Source organism: Mauremys reevesii, linkage group 21 (genome assembly GCF_016161935.1).
Source record: "Mauremys reevesii isolate NIE-2019 linkage group 21, ASM1616193v1, whole genome shotgun sequence".
In the NCBI taxonomy this organism is placed as follows: domain Eukaryota; kingdom Metazoa; phylum Chordata; order Testudines; family Geoemydidae; genus Mauremys; species Mauremys reevesii.
Genome location: NC_052643.1, coordinates 11,088,629 through 11,113,790, shown reverse-complemented (window position 1 = coordinate 11,113,790; position 25,162 = coordinate 11,088,629). Strand labels below are relative to the sequence as shown.

The 25,162-nt window shown below is 47.3% G+C and overlaps 1 protein-coding gene across 12 annotated transcripts in view; it reads right to left on the bottom strand.

The window, feature by feature from the left end:
* Positions 1 to 593: 593 nt before the first annotated feature.
* The window catches only part of RERE (arginine-glutamic acid dipeptide repeats), a 391,036-nt gene continuing 366,467 nt past the window's right edge, over positions 594 to 25,162 (bottom strand). For 8 of the 12 annotated variants that reach the window (XM_039508664.1, XM_039508660.1, XM_039508663.1 and 5 more), the window contains 3 exons: positions 19,194 to 19,340; positions 18,570 to 18,750; positions 594 to 732 (listed from right to left, as the gene is read on the bottom strand). In XM_039508664.1, the coding sequence (XP_039364598.1) occupies positions 609 to 732; positions 18,570 to 18,750; positions 19,194 to 19,340 (452 nt within the window). In that variant the 3' untranslated portion in view covers positions 594 to 608. Of the gene's footprint in view, positions 733 to 13,646; positions 16,744 to 17,394; positions 17,538 to 18,569; positions 18,751 to 19,193; positions 19,341 to 25,162 lie in introns of those variants that run through there. The other 4 variants (XM_039508667.1, XM_039508668.1, XM_039508669.1 and 1 more) reach the window with 2 other exon arrangements.

Sequence of the window (25,162 nt, the reverse complement as noted above, 5' to 3'; positions counted from 1 at the left end):
CAGAGAGCCGAATCCAGGTGCCCTGTTCCAGTTCCTGGCTATAACCAGCTAGAGCTAATTGGCTATAACCAGCTCCCCTCCTAATGCTGGGAAAAGAATCCAGGACTCCTAGCTCCCAGTCCTCTGCTCTACCCAGCTAGACTATTATCTCATGCCCTAAAGGACTCTCCTACCTTTCACAATTCAGCTCAGTGAATTGGCATGACTGGTGAACGCTGGAGAGAGTTCTGGGTCAGGAGTAGCAGACAGCATTGCAGTGATTGAGGTGCATCACCAGGGTTGGGTAAATTGGTACAGTACCTGCCCCACTTGGGACTTGCCTATTATCTGCTCACTGTCTCAGGTGCGTCACTAAGATTCATCCTGAAATGAAAGTCCAGGCCAAACCACCACAGTGCATACAAGGCCTGATGCACGACTCTCAGCAACAGACACCGTGCAGTGTTCGTGCTTTGATGAGGAATATGGCGTGCATTAAGGAAACAGCTAGCTTAGACCTAGCAACTGTAGATCTGATTTCCCATTTCATTCCTAGACTTCCCTCCCTCTGTGATCTTCAGTCCTTTCCAGAATCTGGATAAAGTGTGGTTGGCTGGGCTCTCTTGCCCTCATCTGTAGCAATGTTTAAATGCTTGCTCTCTCCATCTCTCTTCTCTTATCTTAGACAAAGGTAGTAGGATTGCTCTGGATCTCATGGCATATCCACCATCCTGCTTATTGCACCGATCAAACCTGCAGCAGAAAAAGAAGTGAGACTATTTCACCTGTGGCTTTCATCACAAAGGAACCTGAAATGCTTTCACGGAACCCTACACATGTAAGACACCACTGAATTACAGCCAGCTCGGGGCTGGACCAGCAGCAGACAACTGTTACACAGCACACTACACAACACAGGTGAGGAAGGAGAATCACGGCCAAGGACAAAATGCTCTGGGATCTTCCATGCCTAGGAAACAGGACCTTAGTTTTTAAGCTCTCATCTGAAGGACCCCACAGAATAAGAACATAAGAATGGCCATACTGGGTCAGACCCAGAGGTGAAAGTAAGCTGGTATGGTCCGGTATGGCATACTGGTAAGACAGTGGCTACTGGTACACAGCTGACCATACTGGCAGGGCCACTGATTGGGTGGGAGGGGGAGGCAAAAGAGGCAGCTGCCCCAGGGTTCCTGGCTACCGCCACCACTACCCTCGAGCTCCGGCGGCGATTTAAAGGGCCCAGGGCTCCTGGCTGCCCCAATGGCCGGAGCCCCAGGATATTGGCGGCAATTTAAAGGGCCCGGGGCTCCTGGCCTCTGCTGCCTCTACCGCACCAGTGGCCAGAGCCCTGGGCCCTTTAAATCACCACCGGAGTGGGCCAGACAGCACTGAAGGGCCCCAGCTTTCCACCTGAGGTCCCATCCCTTCCCGGAGCCCAGAGCCACCCCCACTCCCCACCTTGCCCAGGACCTCGGCTGCCTTGTGTGCCAATAAGTCTGTTACGTTACTTTCACCCCTGGTTAGACCAAAGGTCCATCTAGCCCAGTATCCTGTCTTCCGACAGTGGCCAATGCCACGTGCCCCAGAGGGAATCATCAGAACAGGGAATCATCAGGTGATCCATCTCCTGTCACCCACTCCCAGCTCCTGGCAAACAGAGGCCAGGGACACCATCCCTGCCCAGCCTGGCTAATAGCCATGGATGGATCTATCTCCCATGAATTTACCCATTTTTTCCAACCGTTATTGTCTTGGCCTTCACAACATCCTCTGGCAAGGAGTTCCACAGGTTGACTGTGCATTGTGTGAAGAAATACTTCCTTTTGTTTGTTTTAAACCCACTGCCCATTAATTTCATTGGGTGACCCCTAGTTCTTGTGTTATGAGGATGAGTAAACAACACCTCCTAGGCCAAACTCCATTTACCTGCCATGGAAAGGAATTGACTCTGTTGGAATTTGAACCTCTGATTCCAGGGAGTCCAACTTTTTTTTGACCAGATGCTCAGATCACTAAAGCCAACCCTTTCTGTACCCACACACCCCACCATGCCCCACTACAATCCTCCAACCCCAACCCCACAGAGCTCTGCTCTTAGACAGACACTGGCTCTAGAGCAGGAAGCAGTGAAAGATGTAGAATCTTTGTTGATTGGCCTGCAGAGCAATGGGTCCTCTAAGTGAAGTGGATTATGTTGGTGGCCTTATATTAACTAGGCCTCGCCTTGGCACTTGTTTCCAAAGACCAAGAAAAACTGGACCATTGCAATGTGGCTCTCCAGGCTAGTTCTCTGATCAGGGGAACAAGACTCGTGCTTCCCCTCTTTGCCATCAGATACTGACTCCTTTGCCGGAGGTCTAGCAGGAGTGAATAAGCTGTGTGAATGGCTGGAGTCTGAGGGGTGGGGAAGGATGTATCTCGCTGTTCATAAATCCCCAGCTTTGTTTAAAGGCAAGAGCATGTTGAGAAAGACCTATCTCCAAGGGTGCTCCTTGGGCCACATTCTGGTCTCAGCTGGGCTGATGTAAACATGACATAACGCAGAGTAACTCCACATTTATCATGGAGATGGGACTCTAGCCCTTTCCCTCTGATTTGCGGTTTGTCTACGAGAAACTGTCTCTGGGCCTGGCCCTAGAGGCTTCTGCTACTGGTGGCCATTCTCTCCCAGGCAGGATGGCTTTAGGAGATGCTCCATGTGATGTGGCAGGGAACATTTATTTTCCCAACCCTGGTCAAACCCAGTGCCCCACAATGGGTTGCTGTTCCTGAAGTCTCTCAATTTCTTGAGGCCCAGGCTAAGGTGAGTCTTGGACAAAGCAGCCACAGGACGGAAGATGCCCCCTTCCCCCTCGAAGGTGGGTTGGGTTCTGCACCCTGGTTTATTGGGCTGCATACGATTGGGGTCATGATCATGACTCGTCAGAATAAGTTCATGGACTGGACAGGTCTCATTACTCTGAATATAATCACACCATCCTGGGCATGTGCAAATTACGATCTCCACCTACAAGGCAGCAACCAGCGTTTATCAGGGTCTTTAACAGGGTTTATGTTGATCTTGTAGGTCTTCTGCAGAAAGCTGGCTCTAAATCCTGCAGCAAGGCCCTCTGATTTCTGAGGCACACCAGCGCTCAATTCTGCAGCAAACTTTTCTACAACGGCACAAAATACAGTTTCCTTAGAGTCAGCCTTACAATCCGCTTGGGACGGACCAGGCATGGGTACTGGGGCCTTTCACCTCTAAGTTCTAGCCTCGCCCAGGTTATGAAAAGATCCCCAGGGTGATACAGCATTCTGTGTAAAATGAACCAGTGGTTTAGAACTAGCTTCTAGTGAACAGGTGTTCATAACACAACGGTGCCTTAATTGGCAATTCTAAGCACAAAGGCTAAAGATTGGGCTGTGACCCCGTACCCACAGGACAGGTTTGAACCCAGGAGAGGTTTGAGGCACACTGGTAGAGCAGTGACAGAGAAATGCAAGCGGACCCGGCTCCGAGCTGGTTATCTGTTCTGCGCATACAAGGGAGTGAGTTTTCCAGAACTTTCACTCTAGCGCCTTTTTCCAGCAATGACTCCCGATGGTGTCACACAAGCACTCTGAACTAGGTGCTTTTCTTCAGTACCCTGAAGTGCCAAGAGATTTCTCAGGCTGCCTCACTGCAAGGAGAGGAGTGCAGAAGGGACACCATGCTCTGTTCCATGCAAATAGGTTTCCATGCCACCACCCCACTCATATGCAGAGCACCTCCTCCTGGCACCCGCAACCCAGAGCCGTTGCTTTATGTCAGAAATTACAACGTGCCTCAGCTGGACATCCGCAGTTTCTCCTCCTTCCCTCCCCTTTCTGCTCCCTATTTCTCGCTGCTTCCGCGGCTCCCGCTTCAGAAATGAGCGTGGCCCTGTCACCTTAGAACAATACATTTCAAATAAACATTTAAAAGACCTTTGGCTTGATATGAATAAAATGGATTGGGGCCATTACCTTGTAACCACTTCCCAAGGAAAAAGCCTTTTAAAGCCAGCCCGAGGCAGGGAAGCAACATTTACATTTAGATGACGGTGTTTCTATAGCAGCTTCTCCCAGTAGTTCCCAGCCACCAGGTATTATCTCTGGAAGAAATTAACAAGACTGGGGAGCTTAACATTAGACAAGAGAAGGGGAAGGAAAACCCCATCGTCAGACTATGAGTTTGCTGTGGAATGTAGCTGTTGACGGCATGTACGCAGCAAGGTGATGTCCACATATTAAAGCAGCATCACCCCATCAAAAGAGCAGCACCAGACCTACCACGTCCCAAGAAGCTGGCTCTCCCAATGCAAGGACATTCTGTAGGCCCACTTCAGTATTTCTATCCCCGTGCTAGCTGAGAATTGTCACATATACAAACACCACGGAATGGGCCAGATTCTCAGCAGCTACGAACTGTCACGGCGCCATTGGCACGCCAATGCAGACTGACACCCACTGAAGACCTGGCCTAATCTCTTACATTTACATGGTGCATTACATCCCTCAGGACCTCAAGATGCTTGACAAATGAACTGAGTGGAAAGCCACTTAGCGGTGAAATGCAGCCACCTCTGGGGATGGGGACAGCAGCCACACACACAGCACAATGAGCACACGGGAGTTCAGGAGAAGAGCTGGGAAATTTGGGACAAGAACACCGGAGGAAGCTTGCCTGAGAGCTGCCTTTGCCCCGTGACTTTCTCTGCACTGTTCACATACCTGAGTGGAGGCAGTGCTGTAGGCTGGGCCATGTTGCCCCACCACCCAGATGGGCACAGGGGGAAGAAGCCCATAACTCAATACAAGCAGCTTAGGACAACTCTTCTTAAAGCTGACATGCTGAGGGCTATCATGGTGCCCAAGTGGACATGAATTCAAGCACCACAAAGAGGACCCCTATCTCTACAGTACAAGGCTGTTTACAAGGTGCACAGGCGCGAGTTTGTCTGGGGAAAACCTTAATATTTGTAACCCTTTTGTCTTGACACAGCACATTATGTTCCCACCATGCTACGAACACGCTCATCTAGAGCACAGACTCGGGGCAGGGACGTGCTTGCACAAACCGTCATCACTCAGATCCGACGTTCCAACTAGCCATGGGCTGAGGAGCTGTAGACGAAGTGCAGAGAGACGCTGGTGCCTTGTGCTCTTTTGCAGGCTCGGTTTAAGGATGTGTCTACACTAGAAAGTTGTCCTGCTTTAGCATATCAGTATAGTTAAAGAGGTACAACTCCTGTCAGCACGGATGCAGTTCTACTAGGATAAAAGGAGTTTTCGGGCAGTCTGGCTATTCACATACAGGAACAGGAATGTCTATACTAGGCTAAGTCACCCCTATATCAGTATCAGTGCTTCCAGACTAGGGAGGCTGTGCCTCAAGTCAGACCATATAGTTACACTGGTAAAACTTTAAATTGTAGACCAGGCCTAAGGCAGCCACCACTATTACCATGCAACATGTTAAGTTAAAATGCACCGAGAGCAGGGCCCTCTCTGTTACATGGATTTGTATATACACCGGATAGACCCTTCACAACAGCCAGACTACAGCTCTACAGGCTGTCACAATACCTGACATTTCGATAGAGTCCCCCATGTGCTTCTCAAACTCCACACACTCTCCCCCTGAAACCTCGGGGAGGAAGGGGAACGACCCAAAAGCTCCTAGCACACACCTAGAGTGGAATGGGGCTGAGACTGGTCAAAGACCCTAGGCCCCTACTCCGTTCTTGACTACTTGGGGTGCTGTGGACCTATGCTAAAAGGGAGTCTGAAAATGTGTCCTTGTGCCCCCTTATGTGCACCCATACATGGATCACGGACAAATCTGGCTCACGGATAAGGTGGGTACCACACAGTTTCCTATCTCTGAAGGATGCAGATCTGAGTGGACCCTGCTGGGATTTGAACTTGTGTATCTAGGGAATTTGTGTATTCCAAAATAGATGTTTAGCTGATTGAGCTGTTCCCCCTCCGGCTAGTTATTCTATTTGTCCCCCACAAGGGGGCACTGTCACAGAGCAAACACATGGGGAGAGACAAAAATGGTTGCACTAACAGGGGTTGAAGCTTGTTTTCCTATACTGTATATTAAGCAAGACTGGGTCAAGTTCCCCCCTTTCTCCCGATTAATCTTAAAATGTCAATATTAATCACTAGCATGGTCTGTTGCAAAAAAGGATCCATCAGTGAAGCAGTTAATGTTGGTTGGGCATAGGGGAAGTGAACAGAAGGCTGAGACAGCAGAGTGAGATGACAATGTAACCTGAATTAAAAAAAAAAAGAAAAGATCCATATCTGAGTGTTCAGAAGGTATGTGTTAAACCGCAACATCTGTGGAAAAATCATCAGGCCCAGAACATTAAATTCCATTGCTTGTAATTGCACAGACCTTGTAATTAGGCTTCACTTAAACACGCTGTGATGCCAGAGAAATTTCCATCTCACAGATCTGATTAATAGTCTGTTCTGACAAAACCAAGTCCCTGGGCAAAAGGAAACGCGGCTCCATTGCCATCACACAGAGATATTTCCCAAGGCTGGTGCACCAATTTGTTCCCTAATTTTACCCCAGCAGCTCCTCAACGCAGGAAAGTCAGCCTTGGAGTGGCAGCAAGGAGCAAGGCAGAGTTTAGAAGCTCCGTTCCTTGCTTGCTCTTTCCAGCGACGCTGCAGCGTAAGAAAGCAACGAGTACATATTTAAAGAAACGATGAAGAAGAATGGCATCACACAGCGGTTTTCAGAAGCTGCCAAGTCCCAGCACAATCAACCGAAGTTGGAGAAGGTAACGTCACCCGTTGCTCAAATCTTTTGCAGCCTCTTTCATTTGCACAGTGCTGTGCACAAGGAGTTCTGCTTTACTCCTGACCTAAACATGGCGGGCCAAGAGGTAACAGCAACTCCATCTACACTTGCTTAGATCAATGCTGAATTTGGCTCAGTGCCTTAGGACTTGCAAACTCCTTAGGCATTTTCTCGCAATGGGATAATCAAACAACCCTGCACCAGGTGTGGTTATACTGAATGTGGAATCACCTTTCTGTATTTCACTGTCTAGGCTGTTAAGCTTTCCAGTGCTTTTGTTGTTGTACCTTTCCACCTTCTCAGAGCGGATTTACAAAGCAGTCCTCCTTGGATCACAATACCTACACGGATATCTAATTCTGCATGTTTCCACCCTATGGAGTAGATTGGCAGTGAGAGAAAGAGGAATCCCCATTTGCTAAGAACCATTCACCGCTCTTCTCTGGCTCCACAGGGAAACTCTGGCAACTTACACAAACTACTCTCTCAGTAAGTAATCTGCATGTCCTATGTTGTCCTAGATATGAAGAACTAAAGCCACTTTTGACATCTCCCTCTATAGATGATGCTTCTCATTGGTGTCTGATTGCAGGAGGAAAGACTGATGGACAACTAGATAGCAATGAATTTCCTTGCAAGAATGCATGTTTTCAGTACTGTTGCCATCGGGTCTTGCCAATAGCCTTAGAAGGCACTGCAGGTAAGCCAAAGGCACTGACTCTCCCTTAAAGACAGCTGATTGGCCATCTCTGTGCCACCTGACTATAAACTAGATTTTAATCATGCTCATTGTGGGAGGCACCCCACCTCTCCTTATCTGCCAAGTGCTTCATAAATAATATCAATGAGGATATGCTGCTTTGGTTCAGAAATCCAGTCTTTGGAACCTTTGCTTGGATACATCTGCTAGAATCTTTTGGCGGCTGTCACTAGTGTAAGGTGTGCCAGGCCTGCTGGGGGAGTTCATCCATGATCATTTTTGCCCGCTTTTTAACAAACTTTTTTTTGAAGGAGGCATAAGAGGGAGGGACAATATGTGAGAGCAATTGATTTGGTAGGGCAAAGCTACTGGTTCATTTTGCACAGCAGCCCAAGTTCTACAGACATGGGCACAACCAAAAAAACCCCAAACAGCCTAATTACATTGTCCGCTTGGGATTTGTGGTCTGTTTTATGTCATTTTATCTCATGCGTTTTGTAAAGCCAACACCAGGAGCAAAAATCAAACCTCATTAATTTGCATTCAGAAAAGAGGAGAGTGAAACACAGCTGCAGCGTGCAAAGGACAACCTGAAACTCCAGGCAACAGAAAGCCTCTTTCCTCCAAGCAGTGTTTTGGGGACAATTAGGGTAAGAGTAAAAGACACTGGCAAAGACATGGGAAAACTCTTAAGGCTCCTCCCAAACCTCTTATGGTCACTCGTGCCTTACAGGGGATGAGGAAGGACCCTACAGGCGGAAGCAGTAACTGTAGCTCTCAAAGCATACGGCCTCTGCAGAGCTACGTTCTCTGGTAGCCTGATCCTCACCCCTCTTCTCTCCATTTCCCCCCCTTCAATTCTGCTCCTGCCACCAATTTTACCTCAGTTCTGCCCCCTCCCCCGCACAGCCTCGCCTCAGCTCCAACAGCTCCGAGGAGCGCCCCGACTCCCAGGCCTGAGATGGGGCCTGCGGCCAGGTCCCCTCTCCTCCTCTCCAGGCTGGGTGGGAGAGGCGCAGAGAAGCCATCTTGTTGCTCACAGGAGGGGCTGGGGGAGGAGGGAGCGGAGCAGCCCTGAGCTGTGGGGCCAGGCTCCTGAGGGGAGCACGCGAGCGCCTTGCAGCAGCCCTGACTGGCTGCTCTTGCTTCCCCAGACGGCGGGTGAATGAGGAAAGCAGCCGGTCTGAGGGGGCTTCCCCGCCGGCAGTACAAAACCGCGCCCCCCTTCCTGAAAATGTTTCTTGGGTCCGTGACCCAGTGGTGACCCCGCACGCTTGACACGAGGCTTGCAGGCGTCTTAGGAAAACAGCTCCTGTTGGAGCAACACGGGCCGAACCCAACGTCCAGAGCAACGCCAGAAAGCGGCCAGGCGCCCCAGCTCACCAGTCTCTTCCTTGCTGGGGTCAACAGCGGCCCTTTGAGCCATCACACCGTCCCCTTTGCTCTGCTAGATGGCGGAGCGGCCTAGGGCTAGTCCGGAAGGAAAATAGGATGCTGGCTCTGACAGAACTCCCCCTGTACATGCACTCTCCTCACCCTCCCTAGCCGAGCGGGGCCTACAGCTTAATTCTTGTGCTGCACTGGGGCCGGGGGTGGTGTTATATGCACAACGGGTACCCACAAAGGAAAGGTGCTCGGGTTTATTTACCTGCACTACGTTCCCAGCAGGAAGCGCAGGACCGAACTGCTGCCGGCAAACTTGACAGGCGCCCAGATACCGTCCCAGGTGAGCCGTTTGCTTTCCCTGGCACAGACCCCCCACCCCGTCCTAGGGAGCAGCACGAAGTGCCTGAAATGGCCACCACACAAGAGGGCGCTCGGCAGCACAGGGCAGTCGTGCACACAGCTGCTCCTCATGACTGAAGCAACGAGCCGGGTTCCAAGCAGGCTGATCAGTCTCCTGCCCAGCTGCCCCTGGGATTGCTATAGGTGGGCCCTGCCCCGCTGCTTCCTCCTGATTGGTGGATGGCTGCATCGAAGAAAGCCTAATACGGAGAATATTCCTTCCCAATCCCAAACTTGTCGCCAATCCTGTACATTTCCCAGCTGAGATACATCAGCATTTAACAACGTACCCACTGAAGTTTAAAGCAAACTAGTGTCCACTCTAGCTCTCAGTCCAGGTAAACTGGAATCCTCCAGATTAAACCCCGTTGGCTCAACTCCATATGAAATCTCAACCAGTCCAAAGGTTCGTCAGAGCTTGTGCTCATCTCTAGCTGCGGGGGTAGGAAGCAGTCGTCTGGTCTGACTAGGAATTGGGAAGGAAGGCAAAAGATTGTAAGATCTTTGGGGCAGGGACCGTCTTTTCGTTCTGTTTGTACAGCGCCTAGCACAATGGGGTCTTGTTCCATCGCTGGAGCTCCTCGGAGCTAATGCGATACAATAGTAACAATCAGCAAGAAACTAGCAGTTTACCCTCTCAAGACGGACCTACAGCAGCTGAAAGCTTCTTCATTTGTTAATAGGAGAGAGAGGGTGAAGATAGCTTTGGGGAAGTCTGAGTCAAATAATTATCAGTGCATCTCCCTGCATGATATCTCAGAATCTCAGAATGCTGTTAACCAAGATGGCCCTTCTATATTATAGAGCAGTGGTCCCCAAACTTTTTACCTCATGCCCCTCCTTACCCCTGGCTGCCCCCCTCCCCCCACCGGAGCCATGGGACATGGACAGGGGTAAGGGGCCTAAGGCTTTGCCATGGGAGCTGGGGTCCTGGACTAGGAGCAGAGCTGGGTGGTGCTCCCTCTCTGCCCCCCCCCCCCGTGGGGGCTGACCCAGGTCCCAGCCATGCCCCCGGAACATTCCTCCATGTCCCCCCAGGGGGCTCGCCCTACAGTTTGGGGACCTCTGTTATAGAATGTGGTCAGTTGCAGAGCCAAGATTCAAGCTGATGTAAAAGGTTCATTAGGTTCAGTTGCTATAGATACATAGGTTGTTCAATAAAGCAGTCATGTAAAAAACAGTTGGCTTGCGTAAGAGACCCTCCAATGCAAATTCATACAAGAAAATTTATCCCTGGGGAGCTGCTGTAATTTCCCTTTTTGCACAGGCACGAGGAAGAGCCTGGGAATGAGGCGTAGCCAGAACCAAATCAAACCGGTGGGCATGCCCTGTGCAAACTTCCTGCCAGAGCGCTCTGACTCAACACCTTAGTTCTGACTTCGTAGTCTGTCATTTCAACCTGGGGGCTTTCCTCCCCCTACTGGAGACCACCAATAGCCCCATAACACAACAGGGCTTGAGGCAGCAGGCAAAAATCCAACAGGCGCCTGGTTGAGATGAACAAATTCAGTTTAACATTTGTGGCCTAAACAAAGATCTCCAGAGAAAACAGGCAAATAAGGCCCTCCCACCCCCCGCCCCGGCTTTACAGCCAAATGTCAGATGTGTGCCAGAACAGAGGAGTGTGCCAGCTACGCTCCTGGGACTCGCTGTGCAGCTGATCACTATACAAATAAACCTTTCACGAGAATCCACACATTAATTCCCTCCGTGAGCAAAAATGACAGAAAACTGAGAATTTGCCTAGGTTGTGGATTTTATTGCCCTTTATGCTAATTAAACTAATATTTCACAAGCCAATTTCCTCTATAAAAAGCAGCTTCCTGTTTTCTCTCTCTCCTGTGGCTTTATCACCTATATGTATCTTGGCTATGATCTTTATCTAAATAAGGACTGGAGACTTTATGGCAAGCAATGGAAGTATTTCTTCTGCCTTGGAAGGTCAGAGAGAGAAACTCCCGGGAGGGGGAGACCAGAATCTGGCTGCAGCCATTTCTCCATGCAACTAGCGGATGGTGCAGAGGGCTATTCGCTGCCCTAGATAGCATCTGAACGCATGGGTCTACATAGCTGTTTACAGCTGGCATAGTGTTAGAATGGAGGTTTGAGTTTCCGAATGTAGCACAGCCACGTGATATCAAGTCTTCCACCCTCCTAGTCAGAGCGCTCAAAGAAAAACCACATCCTCTGGGGCAGTTCAATTTATAGGGCAATAAAAGTCCTTTTAGTAAGTGGGAAGAACAGCTTGGACTAAGTTCCATGAAGAACAGAGAATTTTAAAAAAGGGAGTCACAATAAATACCACAGAGCACGCATGTCAGGTCAGCCTGAGAAAACCACATTCAGGAGCCACTGACCTTCCCCTAAAAGATACCACACAGTATAAGTAGAAAAGCTGCTTGAAACAGGCCGCTTCAACTTCCCTTTCGATTTTAGCCACAACTGCTGCCCCTTCTGTTCCAAGCAAACCTAGGCAATGAAGCACTATATCCTCTGTCGTGGCCACATGCGTGACGATGAATCTGCGGTAACACAAGGTGACATTTAACCTCAGAATCCGACACACTGTGAAAAAGCATCCTTCTCTCTTCAGTGGTTTGAGCATTGGCCTGTTGGGTTGTGAGTTCAATCCTTGAGGGGGCCATTTAGGGATCTGGGGTAAAAATCTGTCTGGGGCTTGGTCCTGCTTTGGGCAAGGGGTTGGACTAGATGACCTCCTGAGGTCCCTTCCAACTGATATTCTACGATTCTAAAATCATGTAACTAGCTCTGCACAGCAACTTTTCAATAATAAAGATATATTTCAACTTTTTTAGGATCACCTTACAGTATAATCCCTGTTTTACAGAAGGGGAAACAGGCACATACTGGTACAAGTTCAGCACTTTGACCAAGATCACATAGGATCTGTTTTCCAGAAGAGGTAAGTATACGCAGCTCCCATTAGCTTGAATTGGAGTCATGGAGCTCAGCCCAAAGCCCGCAAGGGTATGTCTACACAGCAAAGGAAAACCTGCAGCTGGCATGCGCCAGCCAACTCAGGCTCGCAGGGCTGTTTCGCTGCTGTGTAGACAACAGGGTGACCAGACAGCAAATGTGAAAAATCGGGACGGGGGTGGGGGTAATAGGAGCCTATATAAGAAAACGACCCAAAAATCGGGACTGTCCCTATAAAATCGGGACATCTGGTCACCCTAACAGGGCCCCAAGATCTGGAACCCTCCCACCCCACAAGGTCCTAGAGCCCAGGCTCCAGCCTGAGTCTGGTAATCTACACAGCAATGAAATAGCCCTGCAGCCTGAGCCTCATGAGCTTGAGTTGGCTTGCACAGGCGAGCAGCAGGTTTTTCCTTCGCTGTGTAGTCACACCCTGAGAGGTGAACCAAGAATTTTCAACTGAAAGTTTCTGCATTTTTTTTGGTTGAAAATGTTCAGAAAGGTTCCCCCACCCCAATTGTTTTGCTGTGTTTTAGGCAGCTTGTAATTGTGGGTAACAGAGAATGTTGATTGGATGGTGAAGTCATGTGACTTAAAAAAGCTGCGAACGCTGACAAAGCCACCATGTTTTAACTCGACTGTAGTCAAATTGCATTGTAACAAAGGTTGAGTAAAGCAAAGCAGTGTTATAAGAGCATTCAAAATTCATGCGCTAAACCAGGCTCCTGGAGCCGTTATGGACAGGGCCAGATTGTGTTTGATCATGTTAACAAGCAGTGCCCAGGCCTGGGCAGAGCACATGTTTTCAAACACGCTTGGCCCAGGAGTTAAACAAGGAAGAGGTGACAGAGCGCAGCCTCCCCCACTCTGCAAACAGCAGCAGATGTCGTGTCTTGGGTTTGGGGACACAGCGCTCCCCTTCAACTCCCACTCTTCCTTGGCTCATACTTCAATCTACTTTAACTACTGGTTGGACCCCACCCACATCAGTGGCAAAGTCAGACTCCATTACAGGTACAAGAACCCCTTTTAGCCACAACTGCATTTAACACATCCCTAAACGTACGCAATTTTCAATTTGACTGCTTATAGCTTAAGTGAAGGGTGCAACATTTATGCAAGGATCTCCCTGGAGCATTAAGCTAGACCCAAGTAGACAAAATGCAATTATGCACATTGGAATTCAGTTCGGGCACAAACGCAGGGTAGCATAACACTATGTATGAAAGCTAGACACTAGGGTTAGCTAACAACAGACAAGCAGGGGTGAGAAACAAGAGAAGAGAGAGATCTGCTTTTGCCTGTAAACGTGCAGTTGTTAGAAGAGGCAAGACTTTCATGCCGTTGCCCCCTTATCATGCCCTCTCCCACTCATCTCAAGTAACAGACACACTCCACTTGCAGACAAAACCTGGCTGCTGTAGTGTAGCTTGGTTTTATTTATGTCCACAAATATTTCAAAAAAATTACAAAATACTCAAATGGAGAGAACACAGAAGTCACGATTTCTGGGTTTCTACTCTGTTTACACTGTGTTATCCCATGGCAAACTACTCATATATACATTAAGCTTCAAGATATATATAAATGTAGCAGTCAGAATGTACACTCTGCTTTAACGGTGCAGTGAAACAAGCTCAACCATGACGACATAGAACAAGAGACGTTTCAGAAACACTAAAGCAAAATAAAAAAAACCTTCAAAACACAGGAAAAAATAAGAGAGATTTCTGAAAGGAAACCAAAAGGTCTGGGTTATAACAACAGGGCATCGAACACCAAGATGGTTTCAAAAGCCATTGCAAATAAAGCTGTAGTTAATCATTGGATTGAGATGGAAGAATCTCAGAGCTTCTTTGTGCCACGATGTCAGAAACATAAAAGATTCTACTGAGCTGCAAAAAAAAAAAAAAAAAGATCAAGGGAAAGCTTTTTGAATAGGGAGTGCAAAGCACTACTTTGTTCTTTGGAAAAATGGAAGGAGAGAGAAAGGACAACACGAAGGAATCAACATCTTTTTACTAAAAAGACCCAAACAAACCTGAAATAGGGAGGCAGCATCATGTGCGACAGGTGGTGGTGTCATGCCTACCCTTCCCTCTAGACAGTGAAAAAAACTGAATTTTGATGGAAATGTACTTAAATAAAGCCGTCAGTACATTGATGCTTTTGGCCAGGGAAATTTTATGAGCACCTCTGCCATGACACTTGCTGGATAGGTGTTAATGCTTTTTCACTCGACAACCAGAGACAGAGACTGGAAGTAATGTACAAATATTATCGTTCCTGGTTCTAGGGTGAATCTCTTGGTATCCAAGCCCGAGAACTCCCAGGTGTCAAACACTGGAGTCTTGGCAGACAGGAGTTCACACAGAGTTCTGATGGGACTGACTCACTCTAAGGAACTGAAATGGCATTAAAAGGAAAATTGGAATGAAAGGATGAGAAAAGAGATGAGATGGAACTGAAACAAGCCCTCCTCCCCTGGACACACATGCTACACAGATGGATACACTAAGCCTGGAATTCCCTGATGCAGGTTTTAATTCATAAATCGGTGCCATTACCTACCCATCAGTGCAGCCAATGGAGTAGCAACATGGTAATGTTGGTTTCTGCCCTATGTGGTGGTGGAAGCACCATTCATGCCATGCCTTCCACAAGGCTGAATGATTAACTACAAGTTTATCTAACATGGCTCAATACAGTCCTATGACATGACCACCACATACAACAGTCTACCACAGCAGAGCTACAGCCCTCAAAGAGTTAAGAGAGAGAATGGAAGAGGTTATGTACCAGTAGAAAACATGGCCAGCAGATGCAGATGTTCTCTGGATCCACCACCCTCTGCCTTATCAAAAACATGGCCAATGCAACAACAAAAATATGGTTTTGGTGTGTGGGGGTGTGTGCAAGAAAGATGTGCATCTTGGCTTAGGCAGTGAGCAAAGCTATCTACAAAAATATATGCCTATTCTACTGTGTGTGCCCTCTCTCCTTTGCCATATATCAGCCAAGGATACACATGGGCAAAGTTCTTCTTCCAGCCAATCTGGGCCATTCAGCATGAACCTGTTGTGTTGGGAGTCAGCAATGTTACTGAACACCTCTGGCTGATCTCACAGCAGCAGGTTCCTTGATACACAAACCCTTAAGAGAGGTTAGGAAAAAAAAACCCCAAGCAGCCTTCAGTACGAGACAGGTTAAATTTAGATTATTGGTGTTTGTGAAACAACTTTAAAAACACAACTCTGTAGTCCAATTGTCTAGTCTCTCCTTAGAAATATGTAAAACAAAAGCCAGAGAAAGTGGGCCCGTCCAACAATTTTCTACCCACATAACCCTGACTTTAATAGTTTGAGCTACATATCGTATTTAAAGGAAGATATTATTTCTTAGAATTTTGCTAATATTTGCTAAAATTTAAAGAGATAGCTTAACACAAATTTAGCGAGACAATTGTTTTTAAAAGACAAGAGAAGGAGGCAGACTACAGCCAAATTTAACAATAACCTCTACGTTAGAGACAGAAAGGGCAAGCCAGTTCCAAGGGACATCTGTATTGCTGAGAAGCAGAACTCAACAAAAGTCATCTGCAGAATGGAAAGGTATAATGATAATGGGGGGGAAAAAACAGAACAGAAACAGTCATTTGTAACATTATCCCTGCAACTGCCTTGAATTGCTACCAAATCAAATTTCAAGCATTTGCCCATTTGAAATTATTGACACCCCTCATTTCCCTTTAATTAAAGGGATAATTATATATATATATTTGTTTTTTTTATTAAAAATCAACTCTGTATTCTGTCACTACCAGGACTTGGGATATTACTGAAAATCAAGATTGTTATGTTTGTGGAGTTTGGTTATTTTTCCTCCCCAACCACCCAAAACATTATTTACAGACTTAAAAAGCCATGCTGAAGAACTGAGCTCTCGTTAAAAGTATGAAGATTTCCTACAGTGTATTAAAATAAAAGTAATTTTTTTTTATTATTATAGCACTTGAATTCAGAGCTTGTTATGCCACCTACTTGCAATCCTTATTTTTTTCCGTTTTTTTTATATATATATATATATAGATGCATTGAGTGTCTCTTCACGCACAGTGACTGTCGTGTTGTGAACCTGATTCTAGCACCTACCCAAAATCAATCAAACAAAAACAACCCCCCCAAGATTGCAGGGTAGTTCTCTGAGAATTCCAAACAGTCCTGTATTTTCAATAGGCTTCTGAATAGGTGGTCATGCAGGGAAGCCCACACCAGTCTTGAGAAATCTTCTCTACAAATGAACACTATTTATGCCAGTAAGTCTTTAGCTGTTGGTAGGGGAGGTGGGTGTTTTCTTTAGATTTAAATATATAAAGAAATCTTTATAAGATATTCTTTTGCAGCTCTTATTGTACGTAAAAAATGTTCCATTCCTTCCCAAGGACTGGGGTTTCCATAGCCGGCATTACAAATAAATAATTTATTACAACTGTTTGTCACCTTCTTTCTTCAGTCGACTGAAAGAGAAAGAAAATGTATTTTAGCGGACAAAGGGCATGTGGCTTGGTGCCTCAGCAATACGTTGCCTTTCGATACGAGCCTCACTGCAAAATGGGGGGAGAGGGGGAGGGGCATCAAAGTGCCACGAAGAGGACGTGGGTGGGGGCAGGTGGTCTGATTTCTCAAAGTGAACGGGGAACCAGCATGGTAACAAGTGGTGAAGAACAGTCGGTCACGGGAGATGACACGCTTTGTACACTTTGTCATCTGTACACTAGCAACATTACCACTGAGACAGCAGGTGCCAGCAAGCAGTGCAGCTGAACTGGTGCTGAACGCACTTTGCAGCTAGACCATGTTCGGCATTAGGTCAGCTGCCAGTACTGTCACCTGATGTCACAACAGGTAATTTTCCAGAGCAGACAAGGTTTGAGACGCCAAAGCAAAGGGGGCATGAGGCTAGCACATGCCAGGCTGCTGCTCAGCCATCCTCACTACGAAGCAACACGAAGAGTGAACCTTGCTGAATGCCGTAGGTGGTGAGTCCCTTTCTGCAGATTGCCAGCCGCCATTGCAACACAGAAACAAGAGGTCTTCCAGTGAAGACAAATGGGGGAAAGCGAGGAAAACCATCGAAATATAATAATTTTGGGAGAGGAGGAACTTGCATGACCGGTCGAGATCTGCTCAGCCATTCGTCCAGCGTCTGTATTAGTTATGCTTTCATCAACTGTCGCCCATCAATAATTTGTTCAGATTTACTTGCTGGTGAATTCCTCTCTTATTTCTGTTCATAAGGTGTTTTTTTTTTCTTCAAGGGGAGGAAGTGGGGAAATAGCAATCATAATAAATGTCACTAAAAGCAAAGCTAATTCTGCAGAGCATGACACAGCTAGTTTATTCCTTACGCCAATTATTCTGGTCTAGTTTCCAAAAGCTCTCCCATTCTCCTGTGACAAAGTGGGAATGTTCTTAATGTTTTTGCTGAATACTGTGTGCGCAGGCCTCAGTTTCCCCTATGTATTACTCAAGCATCTAGGGGGTGGGATAAGGGAGTGTGATCATTGCAGAGACTCCCAGAGGGCAGGTGTGACTGGCTGACAGGCCATAGAAAATGGCCGACAAACTGTGTCCTGGCAAATGATGGCCAGCCCCCCTTCTCTGCAAGGAGCCGCAAGAGACTAGGTGACCTGTTTGTCCGGGAAAGAGACAAAGCCCAGAGGCAGGGCAGGTGGGAGTGACTGAAACTGGGCTGCTGGAAACTGGTCAGTCTCTTGTTTTGGGACTCAGGGGGGGAACCCAGGGCTCTGAGCTCTGGATCCCCCCAAGCTGGTTTCTGCTGAATGTTGCTGATTTCTGTGCTAACAAGATCTGTTCTACACTGTGTTCTCATCAACTAATAAACTCTTCTGTTTTATACGCTGAGAGTCACTGCTGACTACGAAGTGGGGTGCATGGCCTTTTGGGGTGTGTAAGGCTCCCCACGTTTCCCTTCCAGGTGGACTCACCACGGGATGCTTACGGTGTGAACAGGGTGCTGAATACTCCGAGGCCAGACCCAGGAAGCACTGAAGCCGAGAAGGCTTCTTGCCCTGGTGAGTGTGCGCCCTGAGGGGGGAGACACTGCACCACAGTCCTCTCTGACTTCATTCAGAGCAGTTTCAGAGCACCGAGACTGTGGCGCCGTGACACCTCCACACCAAATTAGCTTTTTCTCCAAGCATGTTAAGGTCACACTGACCACATGTATGGGCTGCAGGCTGCAGGGAGGGGACCCCTCAGGAGGAAAAATTCAGGGAAACAGTAACAGAGTTTCTAGCTGCTTCTCCATTGCATCTCTCACCTGTAATAATCTTCCTGACTTGGTAGATGCCCCCCGTGCATGTGGGGATGCCCGTGCAACCACTGCTGCTCCATAGCCAGTCTTTGCAGCTCTGCTGACTGGGCATGCATGGCCTGCAGTTGATGGGCTGCTGACATTGGAGGTGGGATAGCACCAGGCAGGTCTCGTGGGTAGGGGGTACCTGCAAGAGACATCACATTTATGTCCTTTACAATCATTAACTGGTTCTCGCTGCCCTGCAAGGTATGTAAAGCACAGCATTATCCCCCCACATTCCCATTTCATAGATGAGGAAACAGATGTGCCGAGTGGTTAAGCAACTTGCCCGAGGTTATACAGCAAATCAGTGGCAGAATCTGGAATTAGAATACTGATTTCCAGTCTGCCCACTGTTCTAAACGCCACACCTCATGGCTTCCCTAAAGCTGCTACTAGGATCCAGTTCCAGTGGATGTATCAGCAATAAAACAGGAGGTCTCTGAAGAGTTGTAACATAAAAACGTTCAGTTTAAAAACAACAATGAGCGCAAAAGCATAAGAATTAAAGCCCCCAATTCCCTCCACTGCACATCTAGACCGAGCTCGGAGCAAGCACTGTCTAGAAGGTCAGTGAAACATTCTCACCGAAGACCGGGTGTCGGAGCATTTCATGCTCGTGTGGTGGCTGCCCTAGCAGTGGGTTGGGGATGGTACCAGGAGGGTAGGGAAAACGTGCCAAGTGGGGTCCAGCTGCCAAGGGATCCACCAACGGGTGAACAGGTCCTGCTGAACCTAGAAAAGAAGATAAAAAGGAAGGTAACCAACTGCTTGGGGAAGCTTCACCCTTTGGGGAACAAAAGCCATGTTACCGCTTGAGCTTGTGCAGTATCTGGCTTAATCGGTGTGTAATTATCTGGAGCTTTGCTCCATCTGACTTGAAGCCCACTTCTCTATCTTCAAGTGTTTGAAGTGACATCTGCTTGCCAAACAGTCTTAATTGGTAAAGCAACAACTCCCGGCTTTCCATTTCAATAAGGAAAAAGAAATCTACCAAGTGACAGGAAAAATCAAATAGCAAAACCACTTACGCATTCATTGTTAGCAGCCTCCTTCTTCCCCCCTACACACACACTGAGGCAGAATCGCATGCTAATACAGTTAAACCAAGATTCTAAGGCAAAATTTGTCTTTTCAGAAGTTTATAAGAAAACGCTGGCTGTAAATATCTTCTTGCCTTCCACTAGCACATAGGTACAAGTCAAAGGATCACCGACAATCCTCAGGCCAAAAGGGCTTAACAACTGAGCACCCTCGTAATACTACTCTGGACAGACAGGAAGCTCTCAAACCCTCCATTCCCCAAATCAGACAGTGTCAGCTCCAGGAAGCTGCCAGCCTAACCACCCCCCTCCTTATTTGTCCTCACTTGTAAGCAATTCCTCTAATGTCACTTTACTAAGAGGATGAAACCATGACAATATTTACCCATCAGTGCATGGCAAATCCTCTGCATTTAATCCGCTAGAAGTATGCATGGAGATTGCATATTAGCAGAAAGCAGTCTCCCATGGTCATTTCAATCCCAATACTCCTCCTGTTTCTAAGCGCGCGCGCGCACACACGTGCAACCTGTAAGAATACTGCAATATGAGCAACTATGTCAGGGTTGCCCATCACTCAGACCGACCCCCTACTTTCCTTCCTTGAGCTGCTAAGATCTTAATTCTGAAACAGTGCACACCCTGGGGCATAGTGCTTCAGTGACTTCATTACAGTAGCTCACTCAACGGCATAACTGCCCTTTGTGGGTCACACCAGAGTTTTCTACCTTGAGTTAGTGGACTGCCCATGCACCTGAGGTAGCTAACAAGTTTGTAGAGGCTGGTGAACACTCCAGGCTGGGCCTTGGGGGTACACCACAAATGTGTGTGTCCTGGAACAAACACTTGCAGAGTGTCCATGCTGGCCTTAGCAAATGCATTAGCTACCTCGAGTTAATAAGCAATCAATTAACTGAAGATAAAAACCGTGTGCAGACATGCTCTGTGCCAGACACTTATTTCTTCTCCTTTAAAAGTTAACATATTCCAGCACTCAAGTGTCTGTAGCCATAAAGTCAATGCAAATCAACCCTATTCATCTGCACAACTTCAGTCCAAACTATGTCAATCCTGCCCCTTTACAACCCATAAGACTTGATATTTGGTGCAATCCATCCTCTGACCTCCAGAGCAGCGCACACAGCATGCGGAACACTGGGCAAGTTCCACCTAGTAGTGCCTTTAGGTACTGCATCAACACTACCAACTCCCAGCTACATTTCTACCGAAATACAACTGCGTACCATTTGCCTTCTTTGATGCACACACTGGCGCTTTCTGCAATAGCTCTCAAATTCCCTTCCTAACCCAGGAAACAGAGACACCATCTATTTTTAATTCACACGCTCCACGACTCATTATGCTATATTTGCTGGCACAAGTACATCTGCAGTATGTTTGTCCCAGGAACTGTACACCATGTACTTGAATCGCTTTCACGTCTGACCTTGCTGCTGAATTATTTGGCGCCTTATTTAATCTTTCTCCACCAGTTTGCTATCAGAAAATGTGGAAATCTTGCTTTGGTTGCCCATCCTCCAAATCCCCGATGTAGTGACATCACTCATAGCTACTCAGCCAAATGAGTGACTTTCCAGTCTCTTTGTCTTGACACCTAACAAGATACCAAGTTATTTCACCAATCACTTCTGGGGATCTAAAACCAACATTTTAGAACTGAGCACATTCTAATGAAGAAGGTCCCCAAGCTTAGATGTAGGAACTTTCTGATAAGCGTGAAGGAAAGTCTATTCCAGTTGCACAAGCAGTGCAGAAAGGCTAAAGAGGTAAAATCTCCTCCCCACATCCGTTTCACTGCAGCTACTACTATATACTGAGGTCACACCTCAGCACAGACTGCCAGTTTCTTTGAACAGTGCAGAGGTTTTGCATTGCACTAGACACTATGATTACCCCAAAATTGGGTGTAAACTATGTGTTGGTAAGGGGTCGTAAATTGCACACCAAGAGGGCAGAAGGGTGCGGTTGTAGCAACCAACAAGAGATGTCAGATTAAGAGTGCTGAAGTAGGGAGGCCTGCTTTATGTAGTCAGCAGTAGGAAGTTATGGTGTTGACATAGTCAAGACAAATAGATAAATGGGAGATAGAGAGGAGAATCACCACAGATGTCAACAAGAGGGCCAGAGGGTATGTCTACCCTGCAAATCAGGTGTAATTGTAGCACAGGTAGGCATACCCAGCCGAGCTTTAATCAAGCTAGCAGGGGTAACAACAGTAGTGTAGGTGTGGTGGCATGGACTTCAGTGTGGACCGACAACCCGAGTATGTACTCAGGGTCCCTGGTGGGCTTGTACCAAGGCAGCTAGCCTGTACTGCCACACCCTCATTACTATCATTACCCGCACTAGCTAGATTAAAGCTACAATTACACCTCAGTTTGCGATGCAGACCTACCCAGAGCCTTGACACCCTCCATCCACGGGAGGGAGGGATGATATGTAACCTGCACCAGAAATCTGCCAAGGTAATAAGTGTATAAATTCCCCTCCTCCCCCAGTGCATTCTGGGGTGTTTTTTTTTCTTTTTAGCTCCTTCCTCTGAAGCATCAGGAATGGCCATGGCTGTAGACTGGACACTGGAAGAGAAGGGCCAGGGCTCTGAGGAGGAACTGAGAATTCTCTCAGGTGCTTGGCTGGCTAGTTCCTGCTCACAGGCTCAGAGTCTAACTGGTCATCATATGTGGGGTCAGAATGGAGCCCCCCGCCCCAGGTCAGACTGGCAGTGACCTTCCTCTGCAGCGTGGGGTTGTGGGATTTTTCACAAACCCAGCAGCTATATAAAAACATTGACTAAACTTACCCATTTACACCTCCCCGTCTCACAGACCGACCACGGCCCTTGCTGATTTTGAAAGGCCTCCTATTTAATAACACCATTTTGGATTTGGATGCTTAATTGGCACTATTATCTTCCACTTCCGATCAGGGCAAATCAATATGCTGCTTATTTGGCAGGACACATGCTAACTTACTGCTTATCACTGGTGTTATCTCCTTATCCTCATTTCCAAACATCCTCCTCCCGAGATAGCCTGAGGTTTGCTATCATCACTCTATTTACAATTACCCTTTGATCCATCGGAAGGTGATTTATGCGCTCACTTCGGTTTCTCCCAGATTTGCTGTCGCTTTATTTTACCACCACCCTAACTAAGTTTGGAAAATAGACAGACATCCATAGCAATGTCCTTCACATCAGAGAGAGCTGTCACTTTACATGAAAAAAGGGATGCAGACTTGTCCTGTTTGTCTCAGCTGAACTTCTCACGGACAACTGCTTGAACAGCCACCAGAGAGAAAGCAGGTGCACGCCCCACACCCACCCACACTTTTATCATGCAATATTTTAGTAACCAATTGTTTTAAATTCACTCTGGCTCAACAACTCCAACCCTCCAATTTTCCAGCCTGAGACAGCTAGAGAGCTCACTGACGTCTAGGTGCTAGTATTCAGTGTGTAGTGCTCTCACTGGCGTGCGTACCAGGGTATGAACTACTAACTGGGTACAAAGGTATACAGGGAGCAGTTTTAACCACTGTCTGCATTCAGTCTACACTAGTGCTGCCACTGCTGATTGGGCTGCACCAGTTCTAGACCAACAGAGGGAGAATTTTGGACAAGGCCTTAGTGCATGAAGAGTGTTACTGACTGCTGAAAACTTGCCTCGTGCTCAGCAACGACCTGATCCAATCCTAGTACAGGGAAGGGTTAAATATGTGGGTGTAAAATACCAAGGTTATTACAAGGGAGGCCTGTGCCATTTATACGGAGACGAAATGCCTAAAATAAAAAAATAATCCTGTTATTTAAACACGTTTGTGTCCCAGCTGCATTGTGTTGTGGTTTCCCTTTGCCTGCGTGGACAGGAAAAAGCAGGTGTCTATGAGAGATCAAACACAATTATAACTATTTGTCTCCACACGGTATAGAGATAACAATGTTATTCAGGGTGGGGCCACACCCATGTGTCACAACCTTGTATAGACCTGGATACAGCTGTCACGCAGACACAGCTGGAGATTATGCTGTGCATAGTTCCCGAGTCATGGGATACGACCCCATGAGTTGGGCAGACGGCTCTTGGATCTGGTACTATTAAATATTTTCATTAATGAATTGGATACTGGAGTAGAGAGTATGCGTATAAAATACACAGATGACACTAAAATGGGAAGGGTGGAAAGCACATTGGAGGACTGGATTAAAATTCAGAACAACCTTGACAAACAGGAGAATTGGTCTGAAATCAACAAGATGAAATTCCATAAAGATAAATGCAGAGTACTACGCATAGGAAGGAAACAAATCAAACGCATAACTACAAAACAAGGAATAACTGGATAGGCGGTAGGTAGCACTGCTCAAAAGAATCCGGTGGGTACAGCGCATCACAAATTGAATGAGAGTCAACAATGTGATCCAGTTGCAAAAAGGTTAATACCATTCTGAGGTGTACTAACAGGCATTTGTATGTAAGACACGACAGGTAATTGTCCCACTCTACTCAGCACTAGTGAGGCCTCAGCTGGAGTACCTGTGTCTAATTCTGGATGCCACAACTTAGTAAAGATGTGGACAAATTGGACAGTTCAGAGGAAAGCAACAACAACAATAAAAGATTTAGAAAACCTGACCTCTGAGGCAAGGTTTAAAAAACTGGGCATGCATAGTCAAGAAAAGAAACAAAAGATTAGAGTTGGAAGAGACCTCAAGAGGTCATCCAGTCCAGTGGGTCTCAAACTTTTTTACTGGCGACCCCTTTCACACAGCAAGCCTCTGAGTGCGACCCCCCTGATAAGTTAAACACACTTTTTAATATATTTAACACCATTATAAATGCTGGAGGAAAAGTGGGGTTTGGGGTAGAGGTTGACAGCTTGCGACTCCCCATGTAATAACCTCACGACCCCGAGGGGTCCCGACCTTCCATTTGAGAACCCCTGATCTAGTCCAACCCCCTGCTCAAAGCAGGACCAACCCCAACTAAACCAGCAACTAAAAACCTCTAAGGATGGAGATTCCACCTCCTCCTTAGGTAACCCATTCCAGTGCTTCACCACCCTCCTAGTGAAATAGTTTTTGTCTGCACTGCAAAGTTTTTGTGCAACAAGTTATACCACTTTTATTAAAGCGCTGGAATTAAACTGCTGTTGCGTGTGCACACTGTGCTCCTTGGGATGGTGGAGCGTATCCACATTAGCAGCTCTTGAAACAGCAAAGAGAGCAGTGCATTGTGGTAGCTATCCCACTGTGCAACTGGCTGCAGGGTGCTTTGGGAAGGGTTTGCAATGCCTCATGGGGCAGGCACAGTGTCACATGATGCAGATTTCCCAATCCCATTGTTCCAGGGACAACCTACTACAGTGCCAGCTGCTTTTCAACCGGAAGGGGGGGGCAGGGAAGAGTTTGAGACAGGGAGTGTGTGTTGGGGGGGGGGGGAAGAGACTGTGTTTTGGGGGACGGGGTGTGTGTCAGCATGCTGTCTTGTAAGT